General features: G+C 38.8%; 1 protein-coding gene across 9 annotated transcripts in view; it reads left to right on the top strand.

Moving 5' to 3' along the window:
* Positions 1–17,764, top strand: part of PTK2 (protein tyrosine kinase 2) — a 227,748-nt gene that overhangs the window by 61,982 nt on the left and 148,002 nt on the right. For 4 of the 9 annotated variants that reach the window (XM_052787685.1, XM_052787683.1, XM_052787682.1 and 1 more), the window contains exon 1: positions 1,223–1,427. The exons of 2 other annotated variants lie outside the window; for them this stretch is intronic. In XM_052787685.1, the coding sequence (XP_052643645.1) occupies positions 1,286–1,427 (142 nt within the window). In that variant the 5' untranslated portion in view covers positions 1,223–1,285. Of the gene's footprint in view, positions 1–1,215; positions 1,428–17,764 lie in introns of those variants that run through there. 3 more of the 9 variants (XM_052787686.1, XM_052787684.1, XR_008235252.1) reach the window with 2 other exon arrangements.

Below are 17,764 nucleotides of genomic sequence, written 5' to 3'. Positions count from 1 at the left end.
TTTTTTTTTAAATACATATTTTAGCTGAATCAGTTCTTTAGAATTTTTGTGAAATCCATTTTACTCCTAGCAAAAGATACTTTATTTCCATATACATATGCTGCCTGAATGTATGTTTATAAACGTATGCTTTTGCAATGTTTATACTCACATTTTTAAAAGAAAAAAATAGTTGTAAGCAGTTTTGATGTTATGTGCTGCAATGTTAAGAAGAAACAAATGCCAGGCAGCATGTGGTGTGTACGTTTGTCGTGACCTTTGCCTTCTGATTACAAGTGTGTAAAAAAGCCCTGGGTTTAGAGGAGGGCTAGACGTGGTACTGAGTAATTACTGGCACGGGCTGTGATATTTGCCCATTATTCAAGGCAAAGGAACGCTACCAGGGTTCTTCCATCAATAATCCTGTAGTTGTGAAGTCGAGCAGGTGGTGCTGTAGGTCTAACCCCAATTCCTGCTGAAGTTTATGGAAGTTCTCGTGCGCTTTTAGGGTGTCGGCTTCTTTTTTTCGGTACGGCCGTATCCAAGCCTAGATACAAAATCCACAGAGGCGATGCCCGGCTCCGAGCGCTTGGTGGGAAGGTGCGATTCGGCGGAGCAGCCGCGGGCGCTGGGCCCCGGCCGGGCATTGTGCGGGGCTTCATTGTGCCGAGCTGGGGCGGGCGCCGGGCGGCCGGGGCCGGCGGAGAGATGCCCAGGGCGTGAGTTTGAAACAACAGCGACGGAAAATGGTCGGGGGAAGCACATCGCCAGGCACGACCCGGGTCAGGCTTGATTTGCGGCTTAGTCGCTTTCAGGAGCGGCTGTCAGTTCGGTAAACAGGAGGCTGCCGGGTGAATTGAACAGAAGGGGGAGATTAGCATATTAATGCGGCGCTTGCTAATCGCCTCCCCTCCTTCCTCCCCGCCTCCCTCCTGAATGAAGGCAGGAGTACGGGCATCCACGCTCACTCCGCTGCCTGCTTTCGCTCTCCTCGGCGGCTCACCCCCGGGAAAGGATGGTCCGGGCTTTCAATCGCCGAGGCGTGAGAAGATGAAGCCGCGGCGCGGCCTGCCCCCCCCCCCCGCCGCCGCCGGAGCGCGCTGCCCGGGGCGCGCTGCGGGGCCGCGCTCCCGCCGCCCCCGCCGCCAGGTGAAGCCAGCCCAGCACGCCCGGGGAAGGTTAGCGGTTCTCCTCCTTGCTTCTGGATCGAGTACGTTCAAGCGGCTCGCAGCCTCCCCCCCCCCCCCCGCCCACCCCAGCCCGCCGCGGGACCGCATACTGCTGGAGCGCTGAATTGGGACATTGTATGCCGAAGCCTGGCTTGAATCTCTATACGGTCGTGTGTATGTGGTTGCTGGAAGTGGCAGGCCAGCAGGCCCCGAAGCGAGCAGGTGCTATCTATATGGAGAAAAGCGGCTGTAGCCCATTCCCGATATGCTGGGCTAAAGGTACACGTACCTTTTTTTTATATTTATTTTTTCCTCCCCTGTTAATTTAATGTTTTACCACCTGTGGGTCTATAGGTTTTTTCCTATCAAAGGAAAAAGCAAAGCTGGCAAATAAAATGTTTTTATTCTGGTCATGCGCTTGTAATGTGAAGCAGTCCGCAGGATTTTCTTTCACCTGACAGCTGTAATGCTTTTTTTTTCTCCTTTGCTTTTCAGAATTATTTGAAATGAAAGAGCGCTTGAGCTGTTTGGTTTTTACTTCCACTGATGTGAGGATCTGACGGCTTTGTTTTTTATCTTTGTATGTTTGAAAGCACTGGGAGTGTAATTCTGCTTTCACTTACCTTTTGGAAGAAGTAAAGTGCCTGATCGTAGGTAGCGTTTACAGTGGAAGACTAACATCTTTCTACTTGATGTCTTAGAAGTTGCCACCTCTGTTCTTCACTCTCCCAAAAGAGACAATAACTAGCCACAAAGCATGCATTTATTACAATGAGAGGGTTTGACTTGAGATTGAGGCTTAACAATAATTAGATGGACATGTGAAACTCACTCACATGATTACCTTAACTTGCATCCCAAGACATTAATATTTAGCTTATTATAATCTAGAAGGTGTTTGTATGTTGGTGTTGTGGGTGAGAGTGTGTATATGAAGATACAGAATTCCGAGCTTAATCCCTGTACTGTTAGTAGCCAAAGAATCAAATCTTCCTTAGATGGAAAACAACTGCAAAAGGTTGAGTGTTGCTGATTGTAAGCATAACTTTCCTCGTGTTCACTTTCATTTCAATATACTTTCTTTTTTGGAAGAGAAACTGGCAGTGAAGTATTGCATCACCGTAATCTTGGATCACAGACAGAGGCAGTTACTTCAGAAGTTCAGGGGAAAGGTATCTGAACTAAGGATTTGGTAGGCGTAGCTGATGATTAGTTGTCTTGGAAAAAATAACAGTAAATTTATTTAGAATTTTTATTGTCTCGTTATTTGGAGGACATATGAAGGAACATTTAACACTGTCTTTGTCTTGCATGCTTTCTGCACCGTGCTGAACTGCTCAGGCTAAACCAACATTTGCCACACACTGACATATTACAGTAGCACATATAGTAGAAATAACTTAAAAAGAAGAAATTGCAGAACTTGAACGCCACATCCTGGTAACATCTCATGAAGTACAGAATCGGTCAGCTCGCTGGGGAATAACAGTTAATAAAACAGTGAGTAACAGTAGCTGGAAACAAAGCTAAAACAAAGCTGTGCTTTGCTTTTAGTAAAACTTGTTTACCATGAAGGGAGTAATAGCGATGGCTACTGCTGTGTGTCATAAATTGTATAACGGAAGTGTTAGATGAAATTGGGATTTATCTCCTTGGACTACTGTGAGGGTCAGAATGAAGGTGCTTCCCAGAGAGTAACTTTCAAAAGTAGGGAAGAAAAATCTTTTCAAAGAAAAAGCAAGTTGTTACCATCTGTTGTTAAGGCTGGTTAGCATGGGGGATATCAGTTTTCTCCCTTCTGCTCTAGCACCAGAGGATGACTACAGCAGGGCTAGCTGGTTCTTGCAGAAGATGGCTGCATTGGGCCATGATAAAAGGTATCGATTCCCCCCAACCCACTCCAGCAACTAAAATGAATGAAAAATGATCCCTCCCCCTTCCCCTGGTTGCCTGTGAAGTGTTCTCAGAACATAACTTCAGGGAAGATTGGTTATCCAGCTTCCTCTGCCCCGAAATGGAGAACAGCCATGTAATCTCTTTTTATTCCTGTTGGGGGGAGAAGGGGGACACCAGGAATTGCATAAGAGGACAAAGGCACCAGCATCTTCGAGGCTGCCAATTGTGATTTCTAGAAAAAGCTACATCTCAGCCTCCAAGAAAAAAAAAAAAAAAGGACAGATGAAAAATAGCTTGTGCTATATTTGTCATTGAATGGTGGCCATTCCTTAGTTGATGAATACTCTGTATACTGTTCACCAGCTTAACCTTAGGGAAATGAAACGGATCTGGCCTACTTTGATAAGGGCTGTGAGATATCTACAGTCAAAGAAAGGTAATATATTAATGAGAGAAACATTTAGTTTGGATAGCTCTATTCTGGCTCTTTGGCTTTTCTGTTAGAGCTGCAGGTTACCTGCAGCAAAAATTGATAAAACTTTTAGAAGTATTTTATAATGTCTTAAAATGTGATCTTGATGTATATGTTTTATTATCCATAATTTCTTTCTAAATGGTCTGTTCTCTTTTTGATTGTGACAGATTGAGCTTTTAGTGTATTAGGTGTGATCTCAGCAAAGGTTTGTTCTTTGAAAATGCTTTGAAATATTTGAGTCTGTGTTCATATGGAGTGTGCTTCTACCTTTTTTTTTTTTAGCGTTCTTAAATCTAAAATCTTCACTCTTCTTAGTGATACTGCATGATGACCTAATTGCAGCCAATTCTGTGTGCTCTGCCTGTAGGACTGCATCAGAGAATAAGATGCTTGCTTTCTTTATAAAGTATTTGTGTAATCTGTGTTGCCAGGTTTTGCCTCCTCTTTAAGATAAAGTCCAATCTTAGTAGTGTTACTGAATTCGATAATTTAGTCTGGATCTGCATACTCCAGATTTGAGAGTATTTTGATTGGCAAACGAAGACAAAGTGTGTATTTTGTTTACTGGCATTTTTCTTCTCGGCAAGCAAGTCTGTGTTACTTTAGTAGTGATAGGAGCAAGACATTTTTGGCTGCCCCCCCCCCCCCCCCCCTAAGTAATGTGAAACTTAAAATCTCTGGTCTTGTGGAATAAACAGCCTCAAGCGTGGTTACAGTTTTGGGGGATGCTGAAGTGGGTGTCTTGGTCCCTGAGAAGGCAGTACTTGTGTTCCAGCTAAGTACTGAAAATTTGTGCCAGTATCATACAGGGATGTTTTCTTTTTGACTGTAACAGTAGACTGGAAAGTAGTCATGGATCATTAAAAACTTCTCACTAACATTTCTAATCTTTGGTAAGATTATTAATGGTGTAATGTATTGTACTATGGTTTAGATACCTTTGCTAGTGACCTTTTTTCCTGACTTTTATGTGGCATGCCATTTTAAGCTTACAAAATAACTCCGTGAAAGAAGTGTAAATATAACAGTTAAGGGTAGTTGGATAGCTCTGCTTATAGCTGTAAATTACCCACCCCAAGAAGGAGGAAGCTTCATGAATATCTTCCATGAGAAGAGCTCTGTTTAATAATTTATGAACAATAAATTGACGTGACGTTGTTAAGTGTATGTCATGTGAGTAGTTACTGAAGGGTGATCATGATTCTTGAATTCAGCCGTTCAGACTAACATGAAAAGGTCTATACTGTCTTAAGATAAGCAAGCCCAATTCAGTCAAAAACCTTGTCTTGATTTAAAAAAAAAAATTAAAAAATTTAAGCTAGCTATGTTGTGAAATGTATTTCATCAACTGGGAAAGAGTTTCACCCTATTTACTGCAATCTATTAATCTTGCAATCTTTTTTAAAGTGATAAGCAATTCCAAAATTTTTTTTGTTGTTGGGTTTTTTTTTCTGATGAACCCTGCTGTTTCAGGAGGTGTGTTCAGATGGAACCTGCTGGTGATCTGTTGAGTATAAGCAGGATAATTGGATATACAACAGAAAAGTTCAATGCTGTTTCTCCTTCATCTCATTCTCATAAGTCTACTGTTTTGCTAAAAGAAGAATACTCCAGTGATAATTTTCAGTCCAACAGATCCTTAGATTTTTAGGTGATAGGTAGTCACTAAAAGGGATGTGGTGGTAGAAACAGAGTAGGGAAAGTTGTTGATACCATGAAGGTAGGCAGGTAAATAGTCCCTAAACCAAGATTTCTTACTTTTTTGACACAGACACTGTATATATAATATAGAAATATAATAGCTATTGTGTATTAGGAAAGAAAAAACCCCTGTCTGTTAGTATGAGTGTTCTGCTGCATTTTCGTAGTGAGTTTCCATTGAGGTGACTGGAGGGAAGCACCCACTCTTGCACTTTTTGTGCATCTATAGGTGTAGTTCAGGAATGCTGTGAAGTGCTTTTCCCTTGGCTTCTGAGGGCATAACAACTGGGAAAAGAATCTAGTCTGTCATTTGACAGTCTGCTCTTGATTTACTACATTGGCTACATCAACTGACGTGACATATCAGCCATTGCCTTCCAAACCATAAATTTGCCTAAACTTTTGTTAAACTTTAACTTAGCGGCTTCTTAAGGTGTGAGATTTGCAAACTGTTAAAGCATCTGTTATTTCAATTCACGTGTGCCTGTGTTTCTGTTGGAAATCTTTGTAGAAAAAAGAAAAATAGCATTAGTCTCATCAAACCACTAATTTTCAAAGGCAGGTTGAAAACAATTCCCGAAATTGCCTGCGTATATTTAAAAGTGGAAAATCCTATGGAAAAGCAGGGGGCTTTCTTCCCTTCAGTGTTACAGTACAGCATGCAGTAGTGTTGGTATTTGTCAAAATGTATAGGAAGTATGCAGCTATGAGAGTACTGATGCATTTCCATTAGGGTGATTTGTTTGTTATTCAAAGACTACTAGAATAGAAGATGGAGCTTGAGATATTTTTACAAAACAGGAAAGTGATTGTTTCAAGCGCTGGGGGAGCATTTGGTGTTCCTTGTGTAATGGAGATGTGTGATCTTATCAATTGTAGCACCTAGTAATGTAATGAACCAGTGAACCAGCCTGGAATTAAATTTTGAGCTGCCTGGGAAAAAAACTAAAACTTATGCAAGGAAAATGAAATGTTTTAAATATCTTTTTGAAGATGCATTAGAAAAAGGCTAAAGAGCAAAGTCTGGAATTCAGCATGTAAGAGAACGGTGCATTGATTGAAATGATACTTTTTTGCTGAAAAGTTAAACGAGTTTCTGGCCTTCGTAGCTTTCTTAGATTATGTTTGAATTTTTTTATCACAAGTTACATTCTATGTGTGTATATATATATGTTTATTTTCTGTATGGCATGCATAAATACATACACACACACTCTCAGGATCATTTTCATTACCCGGTTAGCCTGGAAACAGTTTCAGTATTTAGAAATCAGCATTCTTAGATACTGAAAATGATCTCTTACCTGTTTTTGCGGTTTTTAGCAAATGCAATTCATTGGGTAGCTGATTTTCATGCACAGATTTTATTGGAAGGATTATTGTAACGAAATAAGCTTTTCTGACTGGTGTTACATCTGTAAGAAATACATCAGCTTCTTTCAATCCTTCCACTTGCTGAAGTGTTGCTTAAATGGAATGGTTGCAAATTCATGTCTTGTAAAAATTTCAGTATGTCAACAAAGAGTATGTAGCTTTCATTAATTATTAGTCTGAAAAAAACCTCACTAGTACCCTTGAATTCATGACCTGATACGGATTTGTTCATGGGTAATCTACTAAAAACTGGAGACATCTTAAATTAATATACACCTATCATGTTACAGTAGGCAAGCATGTACAAGCTACTGAGTTCTATAAACTAGCACAGCAAACAAAAGACATAAGGAAATGTCTTTGTAAATGTTATATGAAAACAAACTTAAGTACTGCACATCATAAATGTATTTGATTATAGCAGTTATAAAAATATTGCAGCATTCATGAAGATTTCATCATCTTGCAAAATAAATGAGATCACTGCAATATCTGCTGTTGAATCCATGTTGAGAATTAATGATGCCAGTTTTTTTCTGACAGGTTATAAAGGATAGGGATTGCTGAGATTGTGGAGTTAACTAGTGGTTGCCCAGCACTTACATGATGCTTCATTTAGTGGTATACAGGAAGAGGGTTGGATTTTCCTCTTCTGATGTTGAATGTATCTTAGCAAAGATGTTATGAAAAGTATTTCTGGGTGGAATTCAATCCTGCTGAGTCATCTAATTGAAAATAACCTGTAAAGAAGCTCCTTTTTTTTTGTTCTTTTTTTTTTTTATTTGATAACCAACACTTTTTTCTTTGCCAGAAGTGAGATTGCTTATTACTTTTCCCAAGCACCATCACTACTTTCCAAAATAGTGTTTCCCTTGCCAATTATTTCAGATCCATAAAAGTAAGTACTAGGGGTTTGGTTTGTCTTTTTTATTTAAATTAGACTCACTCTGCAAATTAAGTATTGTCCCTTGCTTTATTGAGAAAATTTCTAGGGAAAAACAGATCTTTCTGTGGCCTAAGTCTCCTCATCTTAAGTACAGGAAAAAAATCAGTGTGACCTTCAATTCTGCCATTACTTGGTACAACTGCTCACAGCAAGTGAAAACACTTCAGTGAAGAGCTGTAGAGGGTGTCATATCAACAGATGAAGAGCATAAACTGAAATGCTAAAGACTGAAAGCTAAACTTTGACTTCAGTTTGACATGCTGTAGAACTAAAAGTCTCGTTTTGTCAGAGGAAGTTGAATAGTCTTAACTTCACCTCTGCATCCAGTGTTTGATGGTTCACCTTGAGTTAGCTGAAGGGGCCCTCAGGGATGTGGCAGTTTCCCTTCAGAACTGGAAGAGGTACAGATACAATAATTTTAAACATGTCCAAAACAATGATGGAAAGCTTTTGCTTCTCAACCTTGTAGAAGATGCAGATCATCTTCACTGTTGGGTTCATGTAGTATGTGACACCCTGGGGTTGTCTGACTAACGAGTGAGGAATGGTAGTGCCTTCCTCCCATTGCATGCTTTTTTTTTAATTCCTGTGAGAATTTGGCCTAAGCCAATTCTACTTAAAATTGTCAGTAAAACCAGACTTTACTGCATGTACATAGTACTACTTCTTGATGAAGCTAGACTACTTTATTGCCAGTATTTGGTCAAGGACTCCCATATTGGTTCAGTTTTCTCCTTTAATAAGCATATGAAGGTTGTTGTAGCAAAAAACTTTTTCATCACAAATAGTTGCAGGGTGAGTAATGGCCTGCAGTCCTGTTCAATCTTTATTTCTAGGGAGGAGGATGGGAAGGAGCTGGATGTATTCCTGAAGCTTCTCAACTGGCTTCTGAAGATAAGGGGAAATAAGATTTAAGCTCTTCTCATAGGCTTTCTGCTATTATGCTTGCAACGCAGCAATGATCTGTTGTCCTTGCTGTTACGGGGAGATACTAGTAGGAATTGTATTCCTGAAATCCTGGTGTGTTCAACTCAAAGGGGCTTTTGTCTAGTCTGTGACATGATGGTTGGTCAAGATAAACTGAAGAATTGCAACAAAGGTACTTTAAGAGTAGAGCAGCCTTTTCAATGTGATCATAACTGCTGATTCCCATACAACCTGCACTGCCAGTTGACTTGAACAGCAGCTTTTTGTCCATTGAGGTGTTTGATTGCAATGGTCTTGAATTATACTGGCAGAATTAAAAGGCTGGCTTAACAGGTCTCTGATTTATGGTTGTATATAGCTGTACCTGTCAAAATGGAAGCATACATGTGCTGTAGATATCCATCCCACCCCTTTACCAGAGGATAAAGGTACTGCTCAGACAGCAGGGAGTTGTATATCTGTTCTTCACCCAACAGTGTTGGCGGTGCAGTGCTAATTGGTATGCCACTTTTATCACGCAAGTGGCAAAGAAATTGATGATTTGCACCCTAACCTGTTCAGCTGTTACGAGCGCTGTGCCTTCTGGCATAGAGGTGGGATGGGCAGATAGCAGGGTTGCCTGTCAGCTCAATGTGTTAATGTTTTATCAACTAACTGTAGGTTTTAGCAGAAGGTAGGCTTTTCTGTATGTGTTGTAAATCCATGCTCTCTAATGTTAAGGTTTTTTTGCTCTAGTTATAATGGGAGGACTTAATGCCAGGGGTTTTCTTATACAGAGGTAGGAGAATGTCATTGCAGTGTTCCTGTTCTGCCCTTGAATGGAGGGATTTGCACCTTCGTACTGTTGCTACTAAGTTCCGTCAGCCACGTTGCTTTTACTTTTCTATTTTTTTATATATATATATATATATATACACACACACGCGCGTGCACGCGCTATTTTATAGAGTATATAATATAAAATAAACTAAGTAAATGGATACAAGGCATAATCAGTGCTCGGATAGGAAAATGTCCATTACTTGTTCTTTCTTCCAAAATAATTTTGGGAGTTGTATAGGTTCTAGTTTGATCTGATACTGAACAAACTTCTTGCTGGTTTTGCGTGCATTTATCTAGTCTTACTGAAATGAGCTGTGACCTGCATTGGCCAGTAGTGTTGGGCACTATGCTTAAAGTACCAAGTTTGCACATCTAAACGTAATTTTAAGTATCTTTTGTCAGTCTGGAGGTGCAGTAAGAATTCATTCGGAATATCGCTCTCATCTGTCACATCTTGCTTCTTATCAGAACTCTGGATGTGATATGTTTGTACAGTTGAAGTACGCTATACCTCAGTGATGAAACCCAAAGTATTACAGTCAGAACAGCAGCACTTGCTATGGCTGTGGCTACCTAATAATTTCTGTGATAAACCCTCCTTCAGGTTGTTTTCTGAGCTGGGAATTTTCAAAGTTCTTGTTGTTCGTGCTGAAATTAAACTCTGGAATCTCTCTGTTCCAAAATGGCTCATTTCCTGAAATTGGAAGGGAAAGTAGTTAATGCTGTTTCTGTGTCCAGTCTATTCTGCAAGGGAGCAGTGACTGTTAGTGGTATGAGTGGGGATCAGCTGGTTATAAGAATAATCTGAATTCAGAAACAAGCACACCCTGTTTGTGTCCACGACCTTATGCACTAGTTAAAACACTTTACACAAAAAGGTCATGTTTGTTATTCCCATTTCATACTGTAGGAAAAGTGGGGCAGTTACGTGGTTTTGCCAGAGGTGTGACTAAACTGCATGGCAGCTTGGGTCTTGTGGGAAGCAGAGGGCCAGACTGTATATTGATCAGTGATGCCACTGTTCCTTCCTCTGAGCAGTGTTATATTGGGCCATTTCTAGCAAAATTTCCTACAAGAGAGGGAAGGTGGGGCAGGGGAGAGTAATGTATATTGAGTGTTTCTGTAAATACAGTGGATCTAATTAGAATGTTTTACTCTTTAATACTACTTTTTGGGTTTAGTGTATCTGATTTTTTTTTTTTCCTCCCAAGAGTTCATCTAACTACATCTCTGTTGTTTCTCTACTCTAGTTAACAACTGTGTTGTTCACTGAGAATATATACTAAGGAGGACTACTATATAAGAGAAATTCTTTTCTAACTTAACATTTTATTTTTATGTTTCCTGGTTAGATGCTAAGTAGAAAATAGTTTTAGTTGCTGAACATTGACTGGAAAGTAGCAGTAGATTTGAGGAAATTGATATTATAGTGCAGAACAATGATGAAAATGGCTGTAAGCATCTGCGCAGTACTTCTTGCAGGGCATTAGTTCAACAGTTTAAAGAAAAGCATAGCAGGTTCCTTAAGGAAGAGTGAGGAGAGAGAAGAAAGTATAGTTAAGCGCTTCTGTAATGCTGTGTTACTAGACACCGGCATCATTTAAGTGATGAATGTCATATACTGGCATAAGCCAGTGATGGTCACAGCCTATACTTCAAGTCATGCATATCCTTAACCTGATGTGTGATACCCAGCTCACTTCTATTTAGAGAAAATACTGAAGTAGAGAATTGCTTTTCTGAAATGTTCATTCATGGTTTAGCAATTGAAGACAAAGCAAAAATAATGAGTATGTGTTGATCACCAGCCCAGTGTGAAGTTTTTTAAAATCTGATGGCTGCTTATTAAGCTAATAGAAATGAATTTGAGGACTTGTTGCATAGAAAGTTCGCGGCAAGTCAAATAAGTGATTTATTTTTTTAAAGCTAATGTTTACCCAGCATAGAAAAGCAATGGCAGATACTTATTTCTCTTCAATTTAGCTTTATCTCCACTTTGGTTTTTTATGTTAAAATCACAGTTCAGCCAAAATAAAATGAAACAGGATGGGCTTAAGAGACTCCAGAACAAGTAAAGTTCATCACAAAAGGGGAAAACCCCTCATATTGGAAGCTGCGTATTTGAAACTGGTTATAAGATGGGATCATACTTGGGTGTATATTTATGAATACAGAAGTTGCTTACCATTCAGAGGTTCCCAAAATACTAACTTAAGGATGTTTACATTCAGTATCTCAAGTTTCTGTACACGTTTGCATAGCCATGATGGCTTGTGCATCTTCAGGAGAATGAGAAATTAAACCAGCTTTGAAACTTGCACTCATATCTCTTCTATCTTTCTTCGGTAAGACTTCTTTAGACTCAATGATCATAAAGGTCTTTTCCAACCTAAATGATTCTATGAGTATGATATTAGGCAATTCAGAGAAGTTTAGTATGAACACGCTGTATTTGGAGACATAAAAGCAAGAGGGCAGACTGGAGGTACAAAACCAAACCTCAACTTAAAATGATTTTACTTGTCTGTTAAGTGTCCTTGCCTGTAGCGTTTGTTTGTGGATCTATAGCTGTTGATATGCTATAATGATTTATTGTAATGCTTTTTTTTAAAAGAATCAGTCACTGATGCCTTAAGCCAGTCAGTATTTTCCTGCTCAGTGATACGAACATAAACAAGAAGTTGAGTAAACTTCATTTCTTTAGAATAACACTACATTTGGAGTGGGAGCCATTCCCTTTCACTAGTGTGCATGGTACCTGGACCAAGGATGTGACAATTACAATGAATTTTAGTTTTGTTTCCTTCTGTGGTATACATGATGCTTCAGCCCTGGAATAATCCTGTGAAGCAGGAGTTACTCTATAGCTTTTTGTAACTTACTACCATAAAATTCTTGGAGGGAATATTTTCCCTTTTTATTAGACTTTCCTTGCTCTTTGTATCCAATTTACACTCAGATTATTAAAATTGCTCTAGTTTTGCTGGAAATAAAAATGCTTTCTTGTTCCTTTCCTCCAATGGGAAAACTATTTCTTGGAGCTGGCAGTAGAGAGGATGTAAGCTTCTGTTCTTGCAAGGACAGTCAACCTACTGTAATGCAATAAAGTTGCTCATAGAATGTGTCCTTTGTGACCGACTGCAGTTTTTTACAGGTTGGTAGGGCCAGGTCTTTTCAGGTGTTGAATGATTCCTCTTTCCTTATCTGTGTGCACAATACATATTCCAGTGCTTATCACCTGAACATAAATATACTTGTATATTCAAAACTGCTGTTCTGCTGGAAATGCATAGGTATGGTCATTGCTTTGCAAAATTAAGGCCATACTGAAGAAGGGTGGATCCTGAATACTTTAGGTTGTTGATTTGTTAATTATGGCGTATGTTTTCTTTGACAGGGATGCTATGGTGTAATTTGGCACTGAATTTTTAGATGGACTGTTATTTCTGGCTTTGATTACTACTTCTTTGTGTTCTTTCCCTTTTCCTCTCACTCCTTTCAGGCCACAGAGATGATGTTTGTTTTATCGCCATGAACTGTTTTGTTTAGCGTGTAAGAGTAGATCGTATAAATGTTATAATAACTTGATTTATAAGTTCAGAGCTTTCTGTCAAAACAACATGTTCTTAGGAATATTCCTAAAGTAATTTCTTATATCTCTCTTCAATCTTAATTTCATTGCATTAAAACAAACAAACAAGGAATTTAAGCCTCTCCTGCAAGATATCCTGGAAGAATTGACAAAACCCTATCCAAAATAATTTCTTTGTAAATAGATTATATTGGTATATTCTTTCTGTTAAATGCCTTATAAAGCAAAATAAAACATCAAAGTAAATCTGTACGTTTAACATGGAATACATGCTGTGCAGCAATGTATTCTCTTTTTTCAAATTAAACCCTGAAAGAACAAATCCAGTTCTAAAATTACATATTACATCTGGAAAATAAGCAATAAAAGATTTGGTCTTTATTCTGTACGTTTATCTGATTTATAAAAACAACTCTAATTTAAGATATTTTTTTTTATATCAAGTATTTTGCAGGTGATGGAAAACAAAACAATGGAAGGCAGATGCACCAGTGAACTAGTTTAAAAAAAAAAGAAAAAAAAGGTTTTTTTAAGTCCTTTCCTTTTAAATACTGGTGAAACGACTGAATTACTGTGTGCAAGGGAAAATGGGTAAGAGATGTTTTTAAAAAGTGACCTAGTACATCATAAATGTGAAATAAAGAGAAACTGAAACCAGTTTTTGTTTAGTTTTGGTATCGGTTGTCTTAATCTCTGAAATCTTTGAGCTGCAAGTTTATTTTGATTAATTAAAAAAATTAAGAATCTTCAGTTGTTTTAGTTTAAAAAAATATATCAATCTCAGGTTGGGAGTGAGGTAAGTCTTCCACAGTTCGAGTTGGGCATAGAAACCTGAACTCCAATGAAGAGATCTTAAATGCAGCTTTCTGACCTTCAGCAAGTACGTGGTAGGGGGTAGTTAAAATAAGTGAGTAAATGGGGGAAGGCTGTGCTGCCACTTTTGCAGAAAAACCTGAAGTTTTTTTTGTTTCTTGCACCAACACCCTTTTCATGTGTATCTCACTTGCTATGAAGTACAGCAGTAAAACAGTGTGTGCAGCAGAAGTTCTTGCTGTGAAAAATACATTTTCACAAGAGTGGGACAGGGACTTTTCAGTTCATTTATTAACTGACATCTTCAGTGAGGAGTTAGTGTTGAATTAATGAATCAGAATTTGCTCTTTCTTCTTAAAACTTCATAAATACATAGTCTGCAGTAAGTCAAAGATGATGGCTTGGGGGTGTTTGTTTAGGGGATTGGTCTTTTCTTTACCTTGAAGGGGTAGTGTAAACCAGTTTCATCAAGTATGCTGCTCTTTGCTCCTCTTTATATTAGGAAAATATTCTATTCACTCTTTGAAGTGGGAAAACTCATTTCCTTCTGGAGTGTGAAAATAATCTGCAGCTTACTTCTTCGAAGCAAATCTTATTAACTCTTAATGTCTCATTTTACATTTGTGTAGAAGGAACATTGGCACTACATCTACCAAAACCCGGCAGCAGAGCAGTGTGGACAGTCCCACAAGGCTACCTGAGGTGTAATGTCCTACCACCGTGTTTTCCAGGTGGAACAAAAGTGTTCTTGAAGCCTGACAAGCTCTGTTTTGGCCCTTTGCTTCTCTGATCACCTCTTTTGGTGTCCATCATTCTTGTGAATAGAGTTGTCTGTGACAGAAGAATATAGCTGCGTTTTAAATGCATTTTTCCTCTTTGAATGCCTGTCATCTATGAAACTCACTTCACTTGCTCAGTGAAATATTCTGCAGCTGATTAAAATGCAATAGAATCATGTTTCAGGCAAATGCTGAACATCTTTAAAAAGCATACTTTGACATTTACAAAATATTGGGAAATAATTAGAGGTTAGGTGTGCTTAAGCTGCCATTGACTGTGCAAGGCATATTTCAAATTAACCTTTTTCCTTTACACTTCATTGTAGTTACTTGTTCTATCCTGTTCAAATGGTCTCTGGCCAAAAAGTTACTTTTAACAGGTAATGTGGTGCTTCTACCACCTCTTTAAATTCTGATCCCTGGCTGAAGATCTGTAGATGGTGCCACGATAGTTAACTATCAAATGCTTTGTTGATTTTGGTGCAGATTACAGGTGCTCATCACTGTCTGCCTTGTATCAGATACAAACAAGCCTTACTTGTTTATCCTGTTCCCCAGGAATTTCATCAACTTCTGCCCCTATACAAATTATTGGAATTAAGAATTTCTTTGGTAAGAATGGATCAAATGATAAAACCTGCTCTAGTACCAGAACTACTGTTTAATCTGTTAGTAAATACTCTGCTCCTAAAAGAAGGAAAATTGTAATTGGAGTAAACGAGGCTTCCCCCCCCCCCCCTTAAGATTGTGCCTCAAGGCCTGCAGCTTATGCACTATCTAATCTGAACCCAAAGTCAGGAGATGCCTCAACTTTTAATAATAAAAGTTTCTAGAGATACGAAGTCCTGATACACTTTTGCAGATGTGTTCAGTATTTCACAAATACACTTCCCATACCTTGTTATTCTTTGTTCACATGCATTTTACAATACCGTCAAAGTGCATGTTGCATAACATAGCATCAGATTGATTTTATATTTTTTTAAGATAGTTGTATATCAGAAGAACACTGGACACTTAGAGCAGTTGTAATTGTCCAGTTTACAAACACTTCAAATGGAGAAGTCACTACAAAATAAATTTCTTGTGTTATTCCAGTATCAGGAGATAAAAGAATAATCTTAAATGAATGGTAAGCAACTAGTGTATGTCTGAGGCCTTACATTTAGTCTATTATAAACAACCTTTTAAGTGTTATAGAAACAAATGTTTTAAGTTCAGCAAAGCCATTACTGTAAAAATGTTATTTTTCATGATTAAGACGTAACATCTGCAGTTGCCATTCTTTTTTTGTTTAGTATGCAGGGTAAGGAGTAGAGATGACATAGGTCTGTAGGTGACCTAAAGAACCGCTCATCCTTTTTATTAAGGAGATGTACATAGGAGCTTCGTAGGTCAGCAAGAGCCTCCGTGGTGAGGTAGGTGAGGCACTGGAAAGGTGAGCATTACTTCAACCAGGAAGCTGTACTCTCATTTTTGAACCTGCTGCTGAACACCATAAAAGTTCGTTACTGCCTTGAGGGTGTTGTTTTTCTCAGCAGCTCCTCCCTATTCTGTCTTCATGTTTGTTCCTTCTTCTGTCCACTCTGCCACTTACTGGATATTTCTCTGTGCCATTTCAATATGTTACTATTAAAGATTCTTTGTCTCTTTTTCAAATGTGTCCATTTAGTTGTCAAACTTACCTGGGTACTAGCTAATAGTTGATAAATGGCTTTAAAGGAAGAGGGAGGAAAAAAAAGTTGAAGTTGAAAATGACACTTGGATTTTTAATATTGGTATTTTAACCAAATTATTTTTGCCTTCTTTAATCATTACAGTGGAAGAGTTCTTCTTCCTTTCCTACCAGTGCTCTGCCCTCCCTCATTCTCCCCTCTTCACTCCCTTCTTGCCCAGATATTGATAATCAGTAAATGCTATTTAATAGTTTAGCATCAGGAGCTCAGAGCTGTTAGATTTGGACCACAAATGATTCATGCAGCTGTACTTTTTCAGCAATTTCATCAAAACACAACACTTGCATTTCTCCACCTTTTGTGAGTGTGGAGGAAGATGGTTTCTATCTCCCACTCATGTTGGTTTGGGGTTTTTTGTGGTGTTGTGTTCCCACCGCCTTCCCCCTACAAGGTGTAGTCCAAGAAGAACAGTGAGCCGACATACCAGCCTGCAGCTGCCAAAAATGGGAAGCCTCCTCCTCCCTACTACTGGCCATGTGCTTTTGCCGTTTACTTTGTGCTGGCTCCAGAGCTTTTTAGAGCTTTTCTGAGCCACTTCACCCCATTTAAATGGATGCACCCCCACCCTGCCACACACACCTCCCAAACCCCAAAGAAACCAAAACCAAACGCCCACCAAAAACAGAAAAAAGAAGCCTGGACTGATTTCTTCTGTCTTAATAAGTAGCTCAAAAACTGTTTAAGAAGCAGCAGGAGGCCGCAGAAGGGAAGAGAGGGCTGCATAGTCAGGAAGAGTGGATGAGGAAATGCTTGGCAGGGAGGAAAGGGGTAGCAAGCCTCCACAGCTTTGGCAGCAGCAAGGACAAATTGGTTATATTAAGTTGGTTCAGCAGCCTGTGGTGACAACTTGCCTTTGAAAAATTAACTCAAACCTCTGTACAAATACATTTTTCAGAAATAATCATGTATCAATTTGGTAGCTTCTTACAGAGGCAGATTTGAGGAACCAGACTTAAATTCCTTTAATGATATTTGAACATTAAACTATACATGAGAACTTGAACTGTGTGCAAGAAAATATCTGACATTTTAAAAAAAAAAATCTCTGAAAATATTGCATGAGTGATGGGCCTTTTTTTTTTTTTAAACATGCTTATATGAGTCCTTATAAGGATCAGAATATACAGTGTAGGCTTTTGATGCATTCATAGATGTGCTTTTTCTAGGATTGTTTAATTTTCTGATTTGTTCTATGCAAGAAAATTGTCAAAATGTTGCCTGACTTCTGTTTGTTTTCTGGCTTGATGTCAGTCTTTTCTAAGCCTGGATATCATCATCTTGAACTGGCAACTATTGACTTGATAAATGTAGTCTATAAAACATAAGGCTTGAGAAAGCTCACAAAGATGGTATATCTATTTTCATCTGAACTTTCTGGAAGCACTAAGGGTCATATTTCAGCTTCAACAGTAGAAGGAGAAGGTTCAGCTTTTATGGAAGTTCATAATGTAAAAAAAAAAAAATTATCACATCAGTGGTCCACTCTCTTTGACAGCATCTCCTATTTGTGACTCTTTCAGGAGACCACGTGAGCATGGCTGTTTGTCTGCAGTCA

This window comes from Harpia harpyja, chromosome 5, assembly GCF_026419915.1.
Source record: "Harpia harpyja isolate bHarHar1 chromosome 5, bHarHar1 primary haplotype, whole genome shotgun sequence".
Lineage (NCBI taxonomy): Eukaryota > Metazoa > Chordata > Aves > Accipitriformes > Accipitridae > Harpia > Harpia harpyja.
The sequence above is the reverse complement of the archived record's forward strand: the minus strand, read 5'-3'. Positions and strand labels throughout refer to the sequence as shown.